General features: G+C 39.1%; 2 protein-coding genes across 2 annotated transcripts; both read right to left on the minus strand.

The window, feature by feature from the left end:
- Positions 1-168: 168 nt before the first annotated feature.
- Positions 169-24426, minus strand: LOC113667395 (cubilin). Its single transcript, XM_089192467.1, has 14 exons — positions 24304-24426; positions 18816-18866; positions 17523-17903; positions 16217-16651; positions 15108-15503; positions 13691-14122; positions 10889-10984; positions 9555-9605; positions 6554-6949; positions 5317-5694; positions 4061-4432; positions 2690-3085; positions 1488-1883; positions 169-823 (listed from the first exon to the last, which is right to left on the minus strand). Exons 1-14 carry the CDS (start codon positions 24338-24340, stop codon positions 555-557), a joined length of 4086 nt encoding a protein of 1361 aa, XP_089048593.1. The 5' UTR covers positions 24341-24426; the 3' UTR covers positions 169-554.
- On the minus strand, positions 19870-22702 carry LOC149035067 (uncharacterized). The gene is made up of 2 exons (XM_089192143.1): positions 22232-22702; positions 19870-21958 (listed from the first exon to the last, which is right to left on the minus strand). The coding sequence occupies exons 1-2, from the start codon at positions 22560-22562 to the stop codon at positions 20388-20390; spliced, it is 1902 nt and encodes a 633-aa protein (XP_089048269.1). The 5' UTR covers positions 22563-22702; the 3' UTR covers positions 19870-20387.
- Positions 24427-24555: the final 129 nt, after the last annotated feature.

A 24555-nucleotide genomic window follows, 5' to 3' on the forward strand; every position in this document is an offset into this window, starting at 1 on the left:
GTAGAGAGAATAATTAAACTTATCAGGTAGAAGTTTTTATCTTGATCTAACACCAAATTCTCGTAGCTTATTTACAAGGAAATGTTTAACAGCTAGAGGGGAAATGAACAATCAGATCTTAGAAGTTTAAGGGTTAAAAGAAAAAAAGAAGAGCAGAGGTGATTTCCGGCGTAATTTCTTTTAATTGCACATTCATATACTTTAGTGGTTGCCATATTTTCAGTTTGAGAAAAAAAAAATTATTTTTCGATAGTTCAGGTTGTGTGATTTTCCAAACTTGTTCGACGAATTCGTGGACCGAGGTCACCTTGGATGACCACAAACAACTCCCTGGCAGCGCGCAGCCGGGAACATAGTTTATAAAAGGCTAAATGAAAGGACGCACGGGATGGGGGAGGATTTCATCCAGCACTGTCCTTAATTTATAATAAAAGGCCTTCTATCGGGTAATTGCAACTTCTGCCTTTGTTGTTGTTGCCTTTGTTTGGCTTTTATAATGGTCTCTGATTACCAAACTTGCCCCACGCAAAAGGACTGGCGGTGTTAATGCTGCCTCAGTGATTTGATAACAAGTGAGCTGACTGTTCAGGATTCGTCGAGACCGGAGCATAATCCACTCTTGGGGATGACTCATTGGCTCCAGACTGAGTAGGACGGGATGTGCGAGACGTGGTCGGTGCTGGTGCCATTGGAATTCTTTCTACCCCAGCTCCACGTCGTTTGTTACTTCGTGTCCTCTTATACACCATAAAGCAAACCACTGCAATTACTATGACCATCAAAGAAGATACAACTGCGACAACGATGGCCAATGATTTGGGCTCTGAAAAGAAAACAAAAGAAATCAAAATTTCATCTTGGGGAGGTTAATTAGTCATTTGTAGATCACAAAGGAACAAACTGCCAAACTATAAGTTGGTGAATCCTGTCATTTTCCAGCAAGTGTCATTGTAGCTTGCAAGCAGGCTATCGTCATTAATGCATCGGTAAGAGCGTTTCTTCGGCACGGGCGTTTCTTAGGCACGGGCGTTTCTTCGGCTCGAGCGTTTCTTCGACACGAACGCTTCTTCGGCAGGAGTGTTTCTTCGGCAGGAGTGTTTCTTCGGCAGGAGCGTTTCTTCAGCAAGAGCATTTCTTCGGTACGAACGTTTCTTCGGCACCGGCGTTTCTTCGCTCGCGAGAAAGTACGAAGCCTTGAGCAATGCGAGTCGGCGAGAGATGTGCGAGGGATGTGCGAGGGGTTCAGTACCCACAATTTATGCCATATCCCCGAAAAGTCCCAGCCGGGTATATGCGAAGTTATGGGGCATAAGTGAGCAAAAAGATAAAAAGTCCCCCCCTCCCCCCTCCAAAAAAAAAAAAAAAACCCTTTCATTAGCTCACGCTTGTAACGCTCCTAAAAGCGCAAGGACAACACTTTTAAGTCATCTCATTCTGAAAAACGCCTGCCGAAAATAGCTGCATGTACCTTGCAAGTTACAACTTACTACTTATAGCTTTAAAAGAAGCCTTGAATCCAGTACGTAATACATCAGGCTCAGAGTCTGAGTTGAATCTGACCAACATATGCCGACCAGTTGACTGAACTTCGCGTATGACAGAATCTCCGCAGTATTCTTCTAAAGTGCGGCTCTTGTTAGTCTCTCCATCAAAGATCTGCACAAAATCAGAGCACCCAATTGGACTTATATCAAATTTTTCAAAGCTGAGTTCTACTCTCTTTCCCTCCGGTACGGTGATGAGCCAAACACAGACTAAATCCGTGGGGTAATACTTCAGAGGAGTTTGTAATGTCCCCTCTGTGCCAGTTAACTTCAGGTTTCCATTATCGGGATTCCCCAGCAAACAAACTTCTTTGGAACGAGAAGATGCAACAGGTTCAACTAGATTTAGTATAAGAAAGAAAATATGTTTGAGTGAAATCTGGAAAATGTGGACACCAAAAGGACAGGGGTTCACAATAAGCGGCTACTCAGGAAATACAAATCAAAACAAACAAAGAGGAAAAAAAGAGAGCGAAAAAAAAAAGGGTCTTTATGGTATAAATGGCCTTATTATTGAAACAATCTTCTGCCGTCTCTGTTTCAAGGGCCACCCTCTTAGAAAGCAAAATTTAAAATAAAATAAATTATAAAAATGCGTGTGCCTGCTAATCTCCAACTCATCCCCCTAACCCTGCTTATCTCTAACTCATCCCTCTATTCCTTGTTAAACTCCGACTCTCCTCCCCCAGCCCAGCTAATCTCCGAATCATCCACCAACCCTGCTAATCCACGATTCATCCCTCTCCCCCTTGCTTATCGCTGACTTATCCCTCATGCCCTTGCTAATCTCCGACTCTTCCCCCAGCCCTGCTAATCTCCGACTCACCCCCCCCAACACTGCTTGTCTCCGACTCATCCCCCCAACCCTGCTTATCCGCGACTCATTCCCCCCAACCCTGCTAATCCCGACTCACCCCCCCCCCAACACTGCTTATCTCCGATTCATCCCCCTAACCCTGCTTATCTCCGACTCATTCCCCAACCCTGCTAATCTCCGACTCTTTCCCTAACCCTGCAAATCTTCGACTCTTTCCCTAACCCTGCTAATCTCCGACTCTTTCCCTAACCCTGTTAATCTCCTACTCATCCCTCTTCCCGTTGCTAATCTCCGACTCATCCCCCAACCCTGCTAATTTCCGACTCACCTGGTTCATCCCGAGCTCTGAATGCAGCACTAAATCCACCGGTTATCGTCATGATTTCACCCGATCTGAAACGAACCATCATGTATCGACCAGTCGAGCGAATTCGTTCTGGTATATCGTACCCACACAATCTTCCTTTACTATCGCTAGAGCTGTCCTTCCCGTCAAGAGCTTCCACATAATCTGGTGTACATTTTGAGGAGGGACCCTTCGGTATACGAAACGTCTGAAAGCTTAACTCGATTATGTTTCCTTCAGGCACAACGATAAGCCATGTACAACTTAAATGTGGATAGTAACGTTCGGCCGGGCTTTGAAGGGTTCCATAAAAACCACTTAGTTTTAAATTGTTGTTGTAAACGTTTCCAGGATAACAAAATTCCTCGGGATTTCCAGCTATGTAAAAGGAAAAATGAATAAATGAATAAATAAATTTGTGAATAAATTAAAATCAAGATGAAAATAAAAATAATAAAAAAAGGAACTGAGTTATACTTCTACGTCCTCCACCGCTTCAAGTGCGTCACCTTAAGGTGACATTTTAAAAATTGCTTCCGCGTTGTGAGAATAACGCTCGAGGTGTTATCTTTTCCCTAAAAATACCTATACAAAAATGAGTGTTTTCTCAAATTGTGAACACATTCTTCGAGAAATTTTTAAGTCTTTCGAAGTAATCCGGGATTTGTTTGGTTTTGCTTTGCCTAGTCATGTGATAGGTCCAGAAATCTTGCACCACTTTCTCAACAAACCTAATAAAAAATTAAAACCAAAGGCGACTTGGTCACACACGTTTTCCAACGCCTCAGAGTCTCGCAAAAAGAAAAAAAAGGCTTTCGTTGAGTTTAATGAGCATGATCTGCTCACATAACAGCACAACAGCTCTTACTGGTTTCGCTAAATCATGTTTATGTTCCAATAACCGCTAAAATAGTGAGGTAGAAAGGTAAAGTAGAAGTTGTACCCGTAGGAAGTGGCCCACCCAGCCTTAGCTTATCCTAGTAACCATAGCATGAAAGGACTAGGAGTATCACTACCCCCTGGATGGGATGCTAGTCCATCGCAAGGTTACCCCTACCCCGGCACCCCCTCCCCTTGCATTTTATCAGGCCTCCCTGACAATTCGCTGATACCCATTTACACTCCACATGGGTGGATAGGGGTACTGTAAGAGTACAGCGTCTTGCCCATGAACACAACTCATTGACACTGCCAGGTCTGGAAGTCAGACCACTCGAGTCGGAGTCCACCGTATTAACTGCGTCTCCCGAAATGGTGAGGTGCATTTACAGTGAGTTACTCCGGAATAATTACATACGCCTCTGCAGCTGAGTCCAAAGAAAAGCAAAGTATTGTAAATGAATAGATACTCACGAGGATCTAAAGCCTCGAACCGCGCTTTGAAACCTCTCGGTTTATAAAACCAACGGTCAAAACCAGAATGAAACTTCACCCACATGTAACTTCCAGTGGAATAAACATCATAACGATAATTTACGTCAAAACGTCGTAGCTCAGGGCTTCGAGGTGATTTACCATCGCGTATCTGGAAGGCATCATCAGATTTTAAGCTAAAATATTCAAAGGTAAGCTTCACTCGTTTGCCAGCTGGAACAGAAATAAGCCAAATGCATGTCCAGTTTGTTGCGTAAAAAGCTGGATAATTAGGGGTAAAGAAGGTACCATTGAACCCCCTGAGGTGAATGACTTTATCACTTGATGAGCGACAAATTGTTGCTGATTCCTCTGCAAATACAAGAAACAGCGAAACTCTTTGAAGCGATGTTAAAACTATCTCCTCTCAACTTTTAGCCAAAATTAATTACACCAAACTGTGACTGAAAGGTATCAATTCAGTGGGAATACGCATACACAGTGCAACACTGGTACTTTCGAGTGGTTTATCCTAGAAGTTCCAACATGTCGCTTGTATTATCTTGGTGTTAACAGGAGCCTTAACGGAGTCAGTGAACAAAGAAAATAGAAGTGACATTTGGGAAATTCCCTACTATTTGCAAAAAAGATTTGCATTGAGTACCCTGCATACAGTAAAATTTACAGTGTGTATGCACATTGTCATAGACTTGCTATCTTACAATCACAGTTCTATGCAATTCTTACAAACTAAGCGATTTCGAATTTGGACGCAACCACACCTTACAAACCGTCCAAGCCCTCCCTTCCGCGCTTTTAGTAGGGGTTGAACCCCTAGAGGGTATGCTTCCTGATGTTAGAAATAGCTGCACTTTGACTATGGCTACAAGTTGGATTTGATCATCGCCTAGCGAAGAAGTAAACATAGGAACCCGTGAACTGAAACATCACATCTCATAACCCCACCCAATAATTTCCCTCGCGTATGATTGGTCTAAACGCGTCATGTGGCCAACTAGACCCCGACTAAATCTGGGAATATCCAACGATATTCCTCAATTTCAAATTAAATTAAGATGGGAATTTCGCATTGAAATAAAAGGTATTTCGGTCTTGTCGAATAAGCCTGCAGACATAACTTTTTCACAATAAGGTAACTTGCGTTTTCTTTAAACGGATCTTCCAAAGAAACTTCTCTAACGGTTCCACAATGCAAGTGCACGAAAGATTGGACGCCATCTACTGCTATTACTTACCTTTATTAACAGCTGAAAAACTTAATTTAAACCCCTTGCGATTTGTGTAACGATCTGTGCTGAACTCGACAAATATGTGTCGTCCAGTGGAATAAATTAAATCAGGCGGAGTCGCGCCACAGTACGCGGTTCCAAGGATGTTCGAAGTGGTGTCATTTCCATCGTAAAATATAAGTTTATCCCGGCAGGAACTGTAAAAGTACATGTCTCCTGCCAGTTCGAAGGCCTGAAATGTTACCTTAACTATGAGTTCACTAGGTGCTTCAAGTATCCACTTACAATCTACATTGCTGTCGTACGGCGAAGGGTAATTTGGACTCGTGAGTGTTCTGACGGAAGATTCGGAGACATAGAGTACCTTGGCATGATACGGACAAACTGAAAACGTAAAAAAAGAAGACAGATCACTTCAGAATTAAAGATCAAAATTTACAAGGCACGATGAAAGTTATTACAAATTCATTTATAAAAATCTATTTAAAAAAAATTGGCTACACAGCGCTTTAAAATTAGTGTTTAACCTCGGTTGTCTTATTAGCGTACGTATAACTCTCTTAAATTAGGCAATTCATTAACTTTTTGAACCTTAGAGTGACTAAGCTAGCAAGAGCTAAACTGATAAGAGCAACTTTCTATTGGATTTGAAAGTAAAACAGGATTACTCTATTTTCGCTTTACTTCCCTTAGGGTTATGATTGGTCTAAAAAACTCGCGCCAATCTCTCAACCAATCAGATGCAAAAGTAAAATCAAGCACGACTTGGTCGCACGCGCCTTCCCGCGCTTTAGGTAGGTTGTTTCCCATTGGCTCTTAAAGGTATTTTCCTTTCTTCTGATTGGTTATTGTGATTATTTTGGTTTCGGTTTTATCACTTTAAATCCAAAAGCACTCTATAAACGAACTTGCCTTCGCGGAAAGAGATTATCTCATGGATAGTGGGCACGAATGATTCTTATGCACGAGTTGCGATACATAAAAAAAAAAAAAAACCAACGATTGAGCGCAGCCAAAGAGTGAGTTTTTTGATGTATCGCAACGAGCGAATAAAAATCGTTCAAGCACTTTCCATGGTACGAAGTTTTTACTTCATACAAACCGAGATTTTTTTCACATTCCAATTCAAAGATTGAAAGCGAACTGCTGTTAAAATACACTGTTCGTCCAATCAGAGACGCGAACGATAGTGCTTCACAATGAAAATCTGAGTATGTATGAAATAAAGTATATTCTTGCATACTGTAAGTTTCCTCAGCTGTGAACGTGGCTGTAAATCCAAGGTGCCATGACGTTTCATTGTCTGTTCTGAGTCGCACCACGATGTACCGGCCAGTTGAGTAAATATTCATTGGCGTTACAGAGCCACAGAATCTGCCTCTCCTCACACTAGAACTGCTATTCCCATCATAAACCTCCACAAAATCCCTTGGGCATCCCCACGGATGACGATCAGATTCAAGGAGAAATCCAGTAAATACCAGTTTTATAATTTTGCCCTCTGGAACAGTTATAAGCCAGTCACAACTTGAATTCAGGAGCTGGCCCTTAGGACTTCGAAAACTTCCACTTAGGCCATTCAATCTCAGGTTGTTATTATTGGTGTTACCAGGAAAACAAACCTTTGTAGAGCTGTTGGCTGCAAACAGAATTTACACATGTTAAAGAAAAGAATTTGAAAACTGTATTTCCTAGGCTAGAATAAGCACTTTTGATTATGGGCCTTCAGCCTAATAAGAGCCCTCCCCCAAGACTATCATGTCAAACAATTACAATCCTCTTAAATGAACCCTCCTCCTCCTCCCTCACTTTATTAAATAGTAAGGGTTCAAGGAAAACCTGTTTCTATTGCCACTTTATACAAGTCAGTAAAGGATAATAGTTTCAAGTCCCCTTCCTTTCTAGATTAAGCGCCCTCTTTCCGATTCTAGATTAAGTGCCCTCCTTCCAATTAGCACTCTCCTTTAAGTCGAAATTTAAAATAGGCAACTGGGTTCCTCTTAGAGGAAATGCAGTATTTACTCTATTTGTGGCATCTACAATTGGTGACAAAAATGTTGACACATTGACCTTTCCAATCAATTAGTACTTCAATTTTATCTTGTTTGCCCTTTATAAATTAATCCTTTAACTCCCAGAAGTGATTAACATAAAACTTCTCTCTACAATATCCATACATTCTTCAGCAAACAGGTAATGAGAATATTCAAATTTATCAGGTAGAAGCTGCTATCTTGATCTAGCACCAAGTTGTCATCACTAATTTAGAAGGAAATGTGTAGCAGCTACAGGGGAGAATTAACAATCAGATCTTGGGAGTTAAAGGGTTAAGCCATTCACTCTCTTTCCCCCTCCTTCCCCCCCCTCCCTTGAACTTTTAGCTACATACAGGCATTAAGGAGGGGTCTCATCAATGGTTTAGGGTGTGGTAGAAACAGAAGAGTTATTCTACACATAAATAGAAATCTTTACGCATGATGTGTCAACTGATTTTAATGCTGATTGTAGGTAGTAAAAAAAGATGCCTTGCACCTGCTTAGCTAGACAAAATAAGGAAAACTATGGATGAACCCTCTCTTGAGGTGAAACCCAAAACATTTAATTTTTCACTTGTACTTCCTTAGTATATCAGTATGCAAACTTTCCATACTAGGCTCTATACATTTCCCAAGGTGCTGACAAGGAGAATTTGTTTAACAATCAACAGCTTCTTTAGTTCATGATCATTTCTTTTATTCTCACGACCTAAATGTGTGATTCTGGGATGATATTGTAAAGAGAAAAGGTGCTAATCACTTGTAAGGCTCAACCCTTTAAATCCCAATATCTCATATTAAGTTATTCTCCCTTCTGTCTGCCATAAAATACTCATGATTTCAATTTGGAGAATTTGGTATGGGATCAACTTGTAGTCCCCTAAACCAGTTTTTTCTATTCTCCTCACTTGTCTGCTTGATTCTGCCACCCATGGGAATTAAAGGGTTAAAGGGTTATGCAAACCTTCCATTGCATACCACACAAACATGTTGCATCTCACCATCTTATAACATGCCAGAGAAAATAGATGTCAAAGTAAAGATAATATGGGAGAACTTCATTTTGAAAGCAAATAAATTTGCGTAAAGAAAAAGAATGATGTTTTTACGTCTTGTCACAGGTGCGGGGCAAATAACACCTTTCTCTATTTATTGACTGAGCTTAACCCTTTAACTCCCAAGATCTCATCCGTAATTCTCCTTACTGTCTGCCATGTAGTTCTTGTGATGTTAGTTTGAAGAATTTGGTATTGGATCAACTAATTATCCCCTAATTAATATTTTTCTTTATTCTCATCACTTGTCTGGTCAATATTGTACTGATATTGTAAGGAGAAATTCTGTCTTGGTCACTCATGGGAATTAAAGGGGTTAAAACTTACCATGTTTCTAATTCTTTTGAATTTGGATAATTTACACAATTTTTCAAACTGTGTTATAACAGACATTACTGCTTTGTTTACGTTTTCTACTCTGTAATATAAAATGTTTACATAAAATTAAGGTGGGAAATGTAGTGGTAGTATTTTTTGGGTGCTAAATCCAATTTTCATTCCCTATCAAGAGGCTCTGTTTGCCACCTTATAAGGATGTTATGTTGGGCTCTTGGTCCCTACAATTTACCAACAAAGCACTTCCTTCCCCTCAGAAGTTTTAAGGGATTACCACCAAACTTGTGGAGAGACGAAACTTGTGAGGCTGGCAATGGCTAATGTCTAGCATGCTCATTCTGGGTCGAGAGGTCTGGGTTGGAGAACTGTGTAGGACAATGCCTTGTGTTCTTAAGCAAACATATCACTCTCACAGTGTCTCAGTCCCCCTCCCAGGACTACAAATAGGTAGTGGTAAAATATTAGAGAAGCCTGGTGAATTGTTGGGGGAGATAACTTGTGATGGAATGGCATCCCATCCAGGGTAGAGTAGTGATCATCTTAATCCCTTCACACTAAGGAAACTGCGACAATCTCCAGCAGTACAGCCTTTATCTTTTTATACCAGACTATGGTCATGATAATATGATAACTTACAATGGTTGAGCTGGACTTAATTACAGGTAGCCATTTCATGTTACAGAAACAGTGACGAATTCTAGGAAAATCACAGTCTGCCCTTGTTGTTAAATTTATGCATCATGTCATCATTATGGTAGGGTTATTTCATCTTCAGTTCTCTCTACTTCCTTTCAGGACACACAAAGTTAAAACTTACCAATTTCCTGAGCAAATATGTTTCTAGCCATCAAGGAAAATAGCACCAAACCTGTAAAAAAATTCAAAATCCTCCATGAAAAATAGAAGGACCATAATCAATTTCAAAATTCACTTTGAGATATACAGGAAACAAGCACCTGTAATTTTCATGAGTTGTATTAGCTTAGACATTTGACAGCTTCTCATTCAATATGAAATTATTGATTCACATCTTAAAAGAAAAATTACTCTTCCTTGTTGTAATTAAAGTGGTATTTTCTCAGTGCCCTCTTAATCACAGCATCACTGAAAACTGATCATTGAAAATATCATCTCCCACAGCCTGGCAAAAATTTGCATGTGAAAGGAGAGAGTCTCGGAGAGTCATTTGAATGTATCACTACCAAAATTCCAAAAATCTGTCAATTGAGCCCTTGTATTCACTTGACAAAAGAAAATTTTGTCACATTCACAAATCAAGGTTGTCTTAAGTTACAAATTTTTGGACTAAATTATCCTGTCACTATTCCATTCCATGATACAAACTGGATTGTTTTATAAGGATATCCAGGCCTGAGAAAAGCTATAAATGCACACATGTTAAGTTGTGAGACAAGATTTGGCCCAAAACAAAGATGTCACCAATCAAATCTGACACTTAGCTAAAAGTATCAAATGAATGTACAGATTAATCAAGGTGTTTAGGACTGATTTCCATAAGGGAAAACCAAATTAACCCTTTAACTCCCATGAGTGACCAAGACAGAATTTCTCCTTACAAGATTGATACAAAATCAAGGAGACAAGTAAGGAGAATAGACCAAACTTTCAATTAGGGGATGATAAGCCGATCCAATTCCCAATTCTCCTAAGGAACACCAAAAGAGTCGCATGGCAGACAGTAGCGTGGATTTCTAATGAGATCCTGGGAGTGAAAGGGTTATGAACTTGGTCAATCAACACCTTGATGTCTCCATACCGCCTGACATTGAAAGAAGAAAGTTATAAATCTGAACGGATCATTTTCTTTCGATTTTCCGTAACCTACCTTCCTGAACCTGCGGCAAATTCTTTTTTTTTTTTCAATCAAACATGAAAAGACACTATCATTGACTTGGAGGTAATTTTAATATTAATTTTCCGTATAAAAAAGGGGAAAATGGAGAGGATTTATTGTGAAATGATCAAGTCAGAGTTTCAAGGCACCTTGCAGCCAGAGTTATAACCTGATTTGCAAGCTGGTTCAGCTTTCAGCTGATCGACACTTCGTCGTTACGAAAGATGTGTAACTCCATTACTGACCAGAGGTGGTGGTATACACCACTGCCGACCATAAGGAATAGACAAACTTACCTAGCATCATCCAGGTTTTGGTAATTTCTACTGCAATGAATTTCATTCCATTCTTTTCACGATAGCAGTGTGTTTGTTTTCGAACATGCGAGTGGACTAGACACAAGACACTCAAATAAAGGTACGCAATACATACAAAACAATAACATTTCAGCATCAAAACTCTTAGACGGCATCTAATGTCTACTCACAGTAATACTACTGGATCATTCATTTAGGCCATGGGAATAAAGGGGAATGACCCTCAACTTGGGAATCTTTGATTGCTAAAAAAATTGTCCTTGTCAGAACCGAAGAAAACGTTTATCGAACAGTACGGAGAATATGCATACTGATGTTGGGGTGTAAACAGTTAAGATACTAAGTCCATAAACTTTCAGAAGTAAGTTTTTTGATTCAAAAGGAAGTTAAGCATAAGTAAAAATATATATCCGGTTTTTCTTAATCCCTTCATGCTGAGAAACCACTAACCATTTCCGTAATATTTGAAGAACCCATGGAGTTTCAAAGGCAAACTTCTCTGATTTTCTCGTTTTTCATAGCTTGGTTGAACGAGTGTGCCCTGTGGAGATACTCCTCCCTCCGAAATACTGTTTTTTTTTTGTTCAAAGAATGATTTAGAAATAACTAAGAGAGAGAAGGGATTGTTTTAACTCTGCTCATTCTTTAACAAGATTTTCGACGTCTCAGTTTGTATTTTGACTCGCAGTCTGCGTCTAATCAGATAAATGTATATTTACGTTGTCATAGTTCAGTCTATGGCGATCAGAGTAAAAAATATACGTCATTAAACAATCAAGTAAGATATTGAAGTTGTAAGAAGTGCGTGAGAACCTGCCTTAAAACAAAACAAAATTCAGAAATTCACAAAAAACACCACGTAATGGCTCCTGAAAACACTTATTTCGATCACGATCGCTAACTTTAATAACCTACAGTCACTATATTACACGTAATTTTGCCTTGTCAAATGACGAATAGAAAGCCACCCATGATAACGATTCATTCCTATGCACCCCTGTGTTTTGGGGGACCAGTAATTTTTATTGTATCGTTGGAGGAAGGGGGTGTAGTCGGAAGTTTTTTTTTTTTTGGGGGGGGGGGGATCACATGGTTTTCAGGAGGAATGAAGAGAGGCTCAGTTATCACCTAAAAAATTCAAAAGGGAGACTATGGAAAATTGACTGTCAATTAACAGCGAATGAGGAGAGTGTATAAGAATATGAAAAAGCCTTATGGGGGAATCAGGTAAATTTTTATTGTGACACAACAACAAAATCCTCCATTCTTCAAAGACAATTAATAACAACCATCAACCACTTTACAAATTATCATACCTACTGAACAGTGCAAACAGTGCATTACTGTTCCCAGACAGTGTAAAACGTTGCCAAATTGACTTTGTAAGGTGTATTTTTTTGTCCTGTTCGAGTATGTGATAAGGGCTCTAATAGGCCACTGTCTCTCATGAGCCATCCCCCCCTTCCCCCACCCCCACGTCGAGAACTTACAGCCCCGAAAAAATAAAAACTCTAGCACTGACTGTGAATATATGAAAATCATATATGTGAATTGCGGTTAAAGAAACGAATATGGAAGCGATCTTCGCAGTCACGAACACTACTTAAGCAGTAGTGAAAATAAGGCCTGAAAAAAATTAAGGCCTGTACAGAATTTGAACCCATGACCTCTGCGATACCGGTGCAGCGCTAACAAGCCAACTGAGAGCTGGTCGTTATGTTGATCCCAAATAAACCCGTGAATAATCATAGGTTCAAGCCGATCGTTGACCAATTGAATCAGAGCATAACTGAGTTGATAATTTAGATGAGCCACCGTAAAGAGTTTTCTAAAGCGAATGACGAAGGGCTAACGCTCAAAACGTCAGCTTTAGGAACTCTTTACAAAGGATAATTCACATTACCAACTGAGTTGATGAAACCAAATTATCTTGCACCACACTGGTACACCTGTGGTGCTGGGTCGGTGGGAGAGTATAACACATAACGTTCATTTGCTCTGACGAAGGGCTAACGCTCGAAACGTCAACTTTGAAACTCTTTACGATGGCCAGTTTACATTATCAACTCAGCTTATAACACCAAATTATCCTAGTATCTTGTGCTACCCTTACCGACGCAGCATCAAAATTTCTTTAGAAACTTACCCCCCTATATTCCATTGAACGAAACTGTTTTTGGAGTTCATTGCAGCTTTTTCAGTGGATTTTGGGAGGTTTAGAGCCTTCATCTCTTTCTTACAAGGTACAGCTTGGGTAAATAGTTAGTTTCACTAATGTAATGCTAAATTATAGTTAAGAGAGTCACTGAAGAATGTGATAACTGCAGAGGTTTAAAATAAAGTCGCCCGAAACCTGAGTCATGTTGCCCGAAACTTCAGTCATGTCGCCCGAAAAAAAGAGTCAAGTCGCCCGAAGAAACAAATATTAAAAAAGATCTGAATTTCAGACTGCTAATAGGCAATAACGCTGAGAAATTTTTATCACTAAAGCGCTCTTTGTTTCCGACGACACCATGAAGATTCTTAAAGCGTTGTTCGTTCCTAACAACAAAGGGAAACGTTGTTCGTTTCCAACAACAAAATGCAGTGTTGTTCGTTTGGTATGTAATCGTTTCTTACTCACGGACGTTTCGTACGCTTGAGAAACTTTTTCTTGGTTTCTAACAATACCATGAAGACTTTGACTACACAGAAATCGATCGTATGCTCGGAATTGAAATATGTTTGAGTAACGATCCTAAAAGCGTTGTTCGTTTCTAACAACAAAGGGAAGCGTTCAAAATGTACTCTCGCGGGCTGCCGACGCTTGAGTCTGTTGCCATGGATATGATTCCCCTGAGGGCGGATACTGCGGAATCTGTTCTTCTGTAGGGTACGCTGGCGGTAGATCTACCAAATTTGGGCCTTCTGAGGGTGGAAGATTTGGGGCTGTCGGCACCGGAGTAAAACCAACTGGTCGGGGTCTGGGAGAGTTTGCTGATGGGGCAACAGGAACGCGAGGGGTAGAGGGAGGAGAGTGCTCGGTCACTCCCGCGAGTTCAGTTGCAGAATCTGACCTTGCGACTGTTGACATATGAACTGTACCTCTGGTGGCTTCATTGCGAGGCTTTTTTTTTCGCTTTAAACGTTGCACGAGTAAGCAGGCAACCACCATGAGAAGAATCACACTGAGAACGACGACCGCGATGGTCAAATGCAACTGTACAGTGTTATCTGCAAATAGAGAAGAAAACATCAATTAGCCTTTGAGCTCGTCATTCGCTCTGCGAAAGGGCTACCGCTCGAAACGGCAGCTTTAAAAACTATCTATAGTGGCCGGTATGCATTATCAACTCAGTTGATAGAACCAAATTATCTTGTGAGCTATAAACTTTAGATGAGACATACACTCTATCACAAAATAGTGATCGAGACACATTATACACCACTACTAAACATATTCCTTGAAGCAAGGAACCGGGTGACTCAAGAGGTAAAACTAACATGATGAAGTGAAATTTTCAAGTTAGTCAAACCCACAATTGGCCATTTTTGCACACATTTATACCACATACGGCGTGGCAAATACCCTCCACTATAAATATAAATGCATTTTTTTCAAATCGGTTTAGAGCAACGTGCAGCTCAATTAAACCACTGAATAAAGTGAGCTCTCGATATTTTGGTTTGTTACAAATTTGCAGCATAGTTTAAGACTTAGTGCCTTTGATTTCATCTTAAATAGAAAGGTATGATATCCTCACAAGCTGAAGGAAACCAAAATTACACTAAGATATGAATCATAACTTTGAGCGCAGGATAACGTACGTGATCTGGTCAGGATTTTAACTTGATTGGCTGAGAGGATAACGCGACGTTTCTTGACCAATCAAAAGCGTAGTGAAACAAACCAGTGAAAACCTAGATTATTTTTGACAGTAAAATGATCAACGGGCCACAGTTGTTGGCAGTTTGGATAACGCTATCCACTGGGTAAATCTTTATCCGGTGGTTAGCGCAGGAAGTTTTGTTATCATATATCCTGAGGATGACGTGTTATTTTGTATTAAATAGCATTATCCACGCTACAGACATCTGGGCCCTTAATTACATGTAATGAAAGTAAACAAAATGTGATCCAATCTATGTGATCCACATCGATCCGCAGTTATGAAAACTACAATGTTATCCAACAATAAAATTCACATTCCTAACTCACTCTTTCTCTCGACAGCTGTGAACGCAGCTTTAAATCCAGTGTAAAATGGTCCAGATCCGTCGGATCTAAAAACCACTCTCATATGTCGACCACTCGACCGAATAATAGGTGGAAATGTGCTATCACAAAATTTTCCTTTGCTTTCGCTGTCAAGATCTTTGCCATCCAGAACCTCTACATAATCCCTTAAATCCTCACCATTGCAACCACCTGAGCCCAAGTCGAATCTCTTAAAACTGAGTTTCACAAAGCTATCATCTGGCACAGTGATTAGCCAATCACAATTCATATTGAGTGGATAGTACTTCAGAGGACTTTGCAGCGTTCCTTCTAATCCAGTCAGTTTCAGATTTACATTTTTGGAGTTTCCAGGTAAGCACTGCTCCTCGCTGACAACTAAGAGCGAGAAGAAAAAATCACAATCGACTGTATTACCACTTTTTGTAAGTATGGGGCTTCGCTGCGTGTGCTTCCCGCGCTGCGAGCTTCGCTATGAAATGAACATTCAGTATTTCCTACATGAGAGAGTTATTGTAAATCTTTTGCGCGATCTATCCTATAAACTGATTTAAAACAAAGCTTTCTAAGATACACAGATAAACTTCAATGATGCTAGAGTAAAGCCAGAAGATGCTAGGTTTGTTAATTGGATAAAGTAAAACTTAATTCAACAAATATTTAAAAAAACGCGCATGTCATAACTGTATCAATTTTTAAGAAAAGAAAATTTCCCAAAGGTCCCTCATTTGTACGATCCTAAAAAATGTACTTCATTTTTCTGACAAACAAACAAAAAAACAAACAGAGCTAGGTATCATGATCATAGAACAATTTTCGATTGAGTGAGTGTCGAAAGAAATCCGATATTGCTTTGGGTTTGCTCTACTTAGGTCATGAATTGCTCCAGAAAACTCGAGCCATCTTCTTACTAACCAAACAGCCTGCAAACGAAAACTAATCGCGTGTTACCGCGCTTTTAGTAGTTTGCTTGTTTTTTCGTTTAGTCCTCATTGGCACGATGACGCAAACATTTGTTATGATTGACAGTTGACTCAGATCACTTCGGTAAGTAAATTGAAAACTGCCATAAAAGACAAAAGCTAACTTACTGGGGTCTACAGCTTCAAAAGGAGCTTTGATACCACGACTCGTCTTGCCATCAGAAATGGAACGAAACTTAACCCACAAGTAGCGCCCAGTGGAAAAGACATCAAAAGGCACCTTGTAGCCACAATAAATACCAAGTAGTCTGCTGTCAGGCCATGGACCATCCCGTATCTCCACAAGATCCGCACCCATGGATTCATCATAACCACAATATTCACCATCAGCATGCGGCTCTTCAAGGAAATAAGGGGTTTGGGGGAGACTGAATTTCTCAAACATCAATTTAACTCTTTTCCCAACTGGAGCAGTGATTGTCCAAATACAGGTGGTGTCATCTGGGTATGGGATCGGAAATTGCGGTGTATATAATGTACCAGATGAACCATAAGGCTTCCTGATCTGACCTTTGGATGGGTTGCACAATCCTAACCCCTCCTCTGGTTAAAGAGAAAAATAAATAAATAAATAAACAAATAATAAAATGGGTTTAATAAAATAAGAAGGCAAGAAAATGAATTTATAAATATCAAAAATGAACGTGTGATTGCAGCAATCATGAAAAATTTTTCAAGTTATGAATGACAGCTATTGATCCTTTAAACCTTAAGAGTGACTCACATCTTATTTCTTCCTACAAGATCACCCTGGAGTCACACATTATTAGGTCACGAGAATAAAGGAAAGATTACCAACTAAGAAGCTCTTGATTGTTAAACAAGTTCTCCTTGTCAGCAACTTAGGAAACCTGTAGAGAACAGTATGGAGAATATGCATACTGATGGAGCTTGATGGGAGCCTGACCCCTCCCTACCATTTTCAAACCAAAACTGTCAGGCAAACCTGAGTGCTATGTTACTATTGCTGTCAAACATTTGTTTATCATACAGACTGCAGCACCCATCATTTACCCATACTACCCCCCTAGGGTTATTATCACAAAGGCCTCATTTGGGGTCCTTTCACAGCAAGAGATGACAGATAAATACATCACAGACAGCAATAGACATCAGACAAGAAACACAAAGTGCTTGTTTCTATTTGCCATGCAGTTACAGTATTCCAGTACACTCTAAGTCAAAGCCTTTACCCATGCTATTTTTCTCATTAGTAATACTGTTAAATCATTCATCATGATCAAAGAGATGAAGGAAATCTGATGATTGTCAAACTAAGAATCTTTGTTTGTTTAACAAGTTCTCCTTGTCAGCACCAAAAGAAATATAAGGAGAAGACTATCAAGAGAATATGGATACTGATCTTAAGGTGTTAATTAATCATTAAAAGGTACTTAGTTACTTTTGTGGGTACCTGCTTTTACTGCAGAAACAGTGATCTCGAATCCCTTGTATGTACTAAAGCTATCACTCTGGAACTCAATGTACATTCCATTTTCAGTTGAATAAATAACCTCAGGGTAAATGGTATCACAGTATTTTCCAATAACATCACCACCAGATGAGTCACCATCCGAAAATGTCAGACTATCAAATGGGCAGTCTCCTGATCCAGTGTTATATTGTAGATCAAATTCATTGAAGGTTGCTTTTATAATAAGGCCAGCATCTGAAGTACTTACTCGCCAAATGCATTTCTTATCATTGTCATAGTCAAGAGGAAAGTTGGGACTTGTTATAATTGCTTTCACAGATTCTGAAACTGTAACTCCAGTACCATACCATCCATCACAGGCTATCATGATTAAAAAAACAAAAAAACAAAACAAAATTGATCATGTAAATCAGTTTCAAAAAATATACTATGCAAGCCTAGGGTAATATTATAAACAAAAATTCACCAAATTAAGTGGTGGCCGTTTGCCACCAACACTGAGGTGAAAAGTTGTATTATTATATACTAAAATAGTAAGTTAGTATAATACAAAAAGATGATTTTTACTCATTTCTTTCAGTAACAACTGAATTACAATATTTTCAGGCCAAAATCCCACACATGTTGTACCAAAGTGTACAGCGAAGGTTATTTTGAGTTTGATTAGCCAATCAAAGTGTGCCTTCAAAGCTACCCACTGTGTGAGTATTTAACCTACTAAATACTCATACTATTACAATTGGCCAGTAGACTAATAATTCAACCTAAGTACCCTTTAATTCACTGAAGTGATTTATAAAAATAAAACTGCTTCCTGACAAATAGCGGCATGAAAAGTAGCCTTCACCTGGTACAAAAATATGCTCCAAAATATCTCATTGCAGTATAAAAATTGATGGATATATAGAGGGGATACACCTGGGTATTTACCAATTTTAGCTGGGGCATAATGAGTCATTACTGAGGCCTTTGAATCAATTCTATATCAGCAAAAATATATAATTATGGGTATGATAATGGTTCGTTATCCAACAAAGAGAGATAAAAGGAGACAACCTTTTCAGCCAAAATGTGTATGTCTGGTATTAAACATCAAATTCTTTGAACTTACAAAAAAGTGCATAACAACATCATGCACTACCAGGGAAAGTTACTGATCAGATATTTGGAACAGTTTCACCTCATTACAATTAGAGAGGGGATCAGGGGATGATTGGATGGAAAAATGGTTAATTTTATTAAAAATGTTCCACATACAGAAGATAAACTCACCAGAATCCTGAGTAAATACACCATGCATGGATAAGAAAATCAACACTAGAGCTGTAGAACAGAAATTATTCAAAAAACAATGGTTAATTAGTTAGAAAAAAAATATATTCATTTGTTTATTGTCTGATGTATAATGTAACATTAACTGCAGTTTCACTCCAAAAAAACATCCATGCAGGCATCCACACCCACTTGTATTTCAATCAAAAGTGTTGACTGTTAACCAGTGATTAAAGTAAATCAACACTGGTAAATTTATCCAACACACTGCTATCATTTAGTTAACAAACACAAAAATATGTGAGTAGGATTATAGCCTATTAGAGAGCAAGCCCTCATCATTACTGCTGTGTGACTTGGGTTTCTCCTTTTGCAGGAAGATTAGGCACAAGTTGAAAAGAGGTTTTCCAGGGTTCAGGCAATTCAACCCAACCCATTGTAAACCTTGTACTGGCGCTTGTTGTTCAAGGCTGTTATTACACATTCCACAAGCAATGTAGTGCCAAAGTGCTGATTATGAGGGACTAATAATTATTTGCAAGCTAGGAATTAAATTGAATTGCTCTAGGAATTAAACTAAAATGCTCCCAGCAAGACTTTAACGGTGCTGTGATCCTAAAGTTTTGTTATATAGGCTGGAATACTAAAAGCCTAATTTTTAATTTATTTGTGTAGGACAACATTTCTTTTTTAAATCATTTGTTAAGAGAGAGGTTTTAATATGTTCCAATCCATGATTCGGAAAAAAATATCATAATTGCTATGTAACCATCATGATAGCAGCTCTGAAACTCCTTTTAGTTCTAATAATTATGTTCACAGTACTTTAACCCTTTAACTCTCAAGATCTCATTAGTAATTCTCCTTACTGTCTGCCATATAGTTCTTGTGATGTTAGTTTTGAGAATTTGGTATTGGATCAACTTATATTCCCTTAAGGTGGGACTTAACCTAAAAAAGACCCCTTTTTTCAATGACTTGTCACATCCACAGTTTTTAGTTAAACCATATAAAACCATATATCACTGAAAAGCTAATGAATCACAGATTTCAGTTTTTTCAATTATTTCTGCACACAGTTTATTTGTAACCTGATACCAGCAAAATATTGTTACCCCATACTGTGCACAACCCACATGTACTCTAGAAAAGAAATCTTGATATGGAATGCAGCTAGCTCTGATTTGTTTTTATAACTATATAGTATATAGGCTAATCATGGGGATGAGCATAGAGTTTTAAAAAATATAAAAAACTTTGGTTCCAGCCTCCAGTTAAAGTAAAGCAAAATTTTTGGGGTGAATTTCCACCACAATTTTCTTTGTAACTTTTGACAAAGTAAAGCTACAGAAAAACCCTTTGCTCATTCCCAGACACTCTTTGAAAGCAATAAACATTGAAAATTTCAAGTCAATTGGTTAAATCCTCTATGAGATATGTTTTCTAGAATGCGCAAAATGCACATTTTGAGAAAAGTGCGATTAAAGTTAAAAAGCTAAAACGAAGATTGTCTGCACAAATTTGCATGGCTATGAACTATCCAATATCATAGCAAATGTTTCTTTCAGTCACTTAGAAGCCTCCAGGTTCATAGGTATCACCATCAGCCTCCCGTAGGGCATCTTCTCTGCGTGTGCGCCTCATTTGCTCTCCTTGCCGGCGCTTCTTTTCTTTAGCAGAGGTCTGAAGGTCCGATTTTCTCAACCGCCTCTTGTCCTTTTCTTCTGAGGCCTTCTGAGTGTACTCCCCTGCTGGAATTACCAGTCTCTGCATTATTCTTGCTCTGCTGGCAGCTCCACTATGAAAATGGCACACAGTAGAAGCAACTGCACATCTAATCACCTTGGCACCATGATGCTTGTGTTTTGGGCAGCGTGCCCACACCAGTCCGTTGATGCATTCATTGCGATTTTGGGTGGCGCCACGCACACACCTTTGGAGCAGCTTAGTTTCACTAAGTGTGATGAATGTTGGCTTCAGCAGTTCAAAGAACACTTCAGGCAAACAGTCACCTGCTTCATAAGTATTTGTTCCAGTAGCACAATCTTGTTGCCATTTACACCAGGAATCCTCACCAACAGGGCAGAAGCGATGTTGTTTAGCAGCATCTTGTGACTGGACACTGTGATGGAGGATGGCAATGATATTTTTCTTCATGGTGTAAACAACAACATCAACCTCTCTTTCTGTTAGGTTTGCTTTAGTTAGGGTGTTTTGTCTAATGGCTAGACCATAGTACTTCTGAAGGCGTTTAATGCGGCTCTCAGTCAGTCGGCCCCGTCCTCCAATGGGTTTGCCATCTGCAAGTTTACCTTTGGTTCTTGCTTTAAGATTAAGTAGGTGCTTGCCCATGCGTTTTTGCACGTGCCCAACACAATCCAGTTTTTCCACCTTGCAGTCATCGCCATATATATTCTCCACAGTATTGAATGCCTTACTGTCTCCGTCAGAAACCATCCATTTATACCTTATTTTATGCAGTTCCACAGATCTACTCCAAACAACTATGGCACCCTCAGCTTCCATTGCAGGTGAGCTTCCATTAAAATTAATGTCACACTCATTGGAAGCAAGATGCTCAATCTGCCATGCTTCGAACTCCCCGTCAGTTTGACACTGAGACCTTTTCATGGTACATTTCCGGCATTCTTTTGAAAGGACATGATAGTCAAGAACCTCTCCAGTGTCTACAGATATAACAAAAACAACTCCAGTCAGAGAGGTAAACCCCCTTTTCGCCCATGTACCATCAAACGAAACGGCTGCATCGACTACATCATCATTGACTTCATCTCCACTTTCCTTCAGGATGTACTCGCGAACTCTTATCCCTGCCTGTGTCATTTCATCTTTGGCTTCAGCTTCTAAAGCCTCAAGTATTGTGTCTACTTGTCTGTAATAAGCAGGTAGTGATAGACATGGCATGTTCATGATGCTGCAAAAGGTTACTAGCCCTTCATAGCCACCTCCTGTCTCCAGAGAATGATAGACTGCACGACGATTTACGTCAAAAGATTGCCCTTTCTTTGTTATTGTATCTGATGTTTTCAATGGTGTAGCTTCAAGGCAGGAGCTACACTCCACAGAGAGGTCTGCCATTAGCCCATTTCTCCCAGAAGAATTCTCCTTCAGAGTTAAACTCCCTAGAACATAATAACAGTATACACTAAAGTTATTTTGTGCATTCTCATACATGTATATGAGTCACAAAATTTATTCACCACATACCACACAACAGACAGTTACAACTGTAATTTTTAATAAATGAAAACAATAAAGATAGTACTGAAGAGAAGTAAAAAAACATTCTTAGAGAAAAAAATGGAAACTGCACACTGTTACTAGCATATGCTACGAGACATGAACAGTAAAGAAAAGGTTAAAAGTAAAACAGATGTTCACTTATGTTTTCTCACCTTCCTCGCACACATGTGCTTCAGACAACGTGGCATATAATTTCTTGAGGTCTACAAGTCTGTATCCCTCTCCCTGAAAATCATTTACATCAGAAATCTTTGATGAACTATCTGGTGAATCTTCTGGTCTCATTTTGAGTCTCGAAGCACTGATGGAAGCACTTTCGGCATCTGACAGAGCCTCATCACACGAGGAACTCGATGCTGAGTTTGTGACTTCTCTATCCGCACGCGGCATTTTCTTCGCTTTCCTTGCGTATCTCTGCACTCCAGTAAAAGGCTTTCCTTTCCGCTTTCTTCTATATACAGTATTCTTCTTCCCTCCTGGCATTTTAGACAAAAACTTCGCTGATATAAAACTCGAATCTCGCTCTCACAGTATCTCCACAGTTGAAAACACGCCAGCTTTCAATCCCACGCCACCTCCGACTAGCTATACTTCATGTAAGGGGTCATATAGCTTCCTCTTGAAAATACTGAGGAAATTCTAGGAATTGGATGGACTTTCGGGCTTCAAATTGGAGCAAGACTGAAAGATGCTACGTTGCGTTGCCATGGTAACCAAAAATATTTTTTTACTAGCTTGCAGAAAACTTATCGTAGGCAACAAAATAAAGCAAATTAGTCTTAAAAACTCATGTCATGGCTTTCTTCTATGCCTGAAGTTTCAGATTTCTCCAAAAACAAAAATTGCATTTTGTAGTCAAATTTTAGGTTAAGTCCCACCTTAATTTGTATTTTTCTTTATTCTTATCACTTGTCTGCTTGATATTGTATTGATATTGTAAGGAGAAATTCAGTCTTGGTCACTCATGGGAGTTAAAGGGTTAACTGACCCTGATGCAGAAGAGGATGTTGGAAGCCAGTACCTTGACCTAACCCTTTAACCCTTGAGGGCGACCATGAGCACCTAATTTTTCACCAGGGTAGTTATTATTATCAATTGAGTCAATTGATAACATAAATTGGTCACTGTAAAGAGTTTAAAAGCTGAGTTTAAAAACTTTTGGCTTCTAAACTCTTACGGTGGCCAATTTACCAAATCAAGTCAATAATTGATAATACTTAATCATCATATTATTCTCTCCCACCGAAACAGCACCATAGTTTCTTTACAAATTTATGCCCCTTAATTTCTCACCAGTTATTACATATTCACTCCAGAATCAAAAATCAATTATAGGCTTGTAAGAATTGAGGAAATCATGGTACTAACCCTAAGTTCTTATTATTTTTTCCAGAGTTCTTCTTGTAATTGCCATAGGAAATGTATAAGGAAAAGTGCAGAGAATTAAAAAATGCAGATCTTAGGGTGTAAAGGGTTAGATGATGGTAATTAAAAGCAATTCATTCACCTGAGGACTGTATTAGATGAAAATCAATAAATAAATTTATCAAAGAGTCATTGATAGAAAACAAAATGCAAATAATTTCAAATAACAGTCAGTGAATAAGCTATGAAACACTGGTTGTAGAATCTCTTTTTGCGAGAAAAGATTATTTCTCAGGAAAATAATTTAAGGCTTGGCTTCTCCGCCCCTGCTTCCCTGCTACAATTATAGCCTCAGGCTTTAAATGGTCTGCTCTGATCGTTTGAAACAATTTAATAAGGAGCTTCTGCATGTTGCACATCTGACAGTATCGAATGGCCAACTACCAAATATCTTTCAGTGTTTCAATCCAACGCCAGATTTCACCTTTACGAAACCTGTTACAAAATTGATACGTTTTTTTTTTAATAATTATGTAATTGTATATGCTTGCAACTGATCGGCAGGTAACGAAAATTCACAATTGACAGCCAATTTGCAGTCTGCTAAACACCCTGTGTTGGATTTTACAGTAATATTTTAAAATAAATTTCACTTCGGTTTCCAATGGTAAGATAGTTTTCAACCACAGCACGGAAGACTGTTGTACCCATGCTAACATAAACTATCAGCTGTCAACCGAATTCAGCGTGGGGCTGAAAAGCATACCAAAGAGTCACGAAGTATTAACACGTGCACTGAACACATAACAGACGAATGGAGTACTTTGTAATATGCTAAGAGACAAGATAGAAAACTTACCCAAAATGTGGCTGGCCGAGACGGCTTCCATACCCATAAATTTGATTATTTCGAGACTGAAATCAGCACTTCATCTGCCCTGTTTACCCACCGATGTTGTAAGGATTCGAAAGGAACTGGGAACGAAAGAATTGGCCTGCAATGCATAATTATAAGCTTGGCTAAATCTACATATCATTGAAGATGGTTAGCGCTTCAGTCAAAAACATCACATTTAACATTCTGTTCCTTTAACTTCGCAGGTGCTCCTAC

Source organism: Pocillopora damicornis, chromosome 13 (assembly GCF_964200805.1).
Source record: "Pocillopora damicornis chromosome 13, jaPocDami1.2, whole genome shotgun sequence".
NCBI classification, from domain to species: Eukaryota; Metazoa; Cnidaria; class Anthozoa; order Scleractinia; family Pocilloporidae; genus Pocillopora; species Pocillopora damicornis.

Excerpts from the sequence above, each read along its gene's own strand:
- LOC149035067 (XM_089192143.1), bottom strand. The coding sequence starts at position 22,562 with ATGCCAGGAGGGAAGAAGAATACTGTATATAGAAGAAAGCGGAAAGGA. Across the intron at positions 21,959-22,231 it reads AGCACATGTGTGCGAGGAAG|GGAGTTTAACTCTGAAGGAG; the intron begins GTGAGAAAACAT and ends ATTATGTTCTAG.
- LOC113667395 (XM_089192467.1), bottom strand. The coding sequence starts at position 24,340 with ATGGGTATGGAAGCCGTCTCGGCCAGCCACATTTTGG. Across the intron at positions 15,504-16,216 it reads TTTTGAAGCTGTAGACCCCA|TTGTCAGCGAGGAGCAGTGC; the intron begins GTAAGTTAGCTT and ends TCTCGCTCTTAG. Across the intron at positions 1,884-2,689 it reads CAGAGCTCGGGATGAACCAG|TTGAACCTGTTGCATCTTCT; the intron begins GTGAGTCGGAAA and ends TACTAAATCTAG.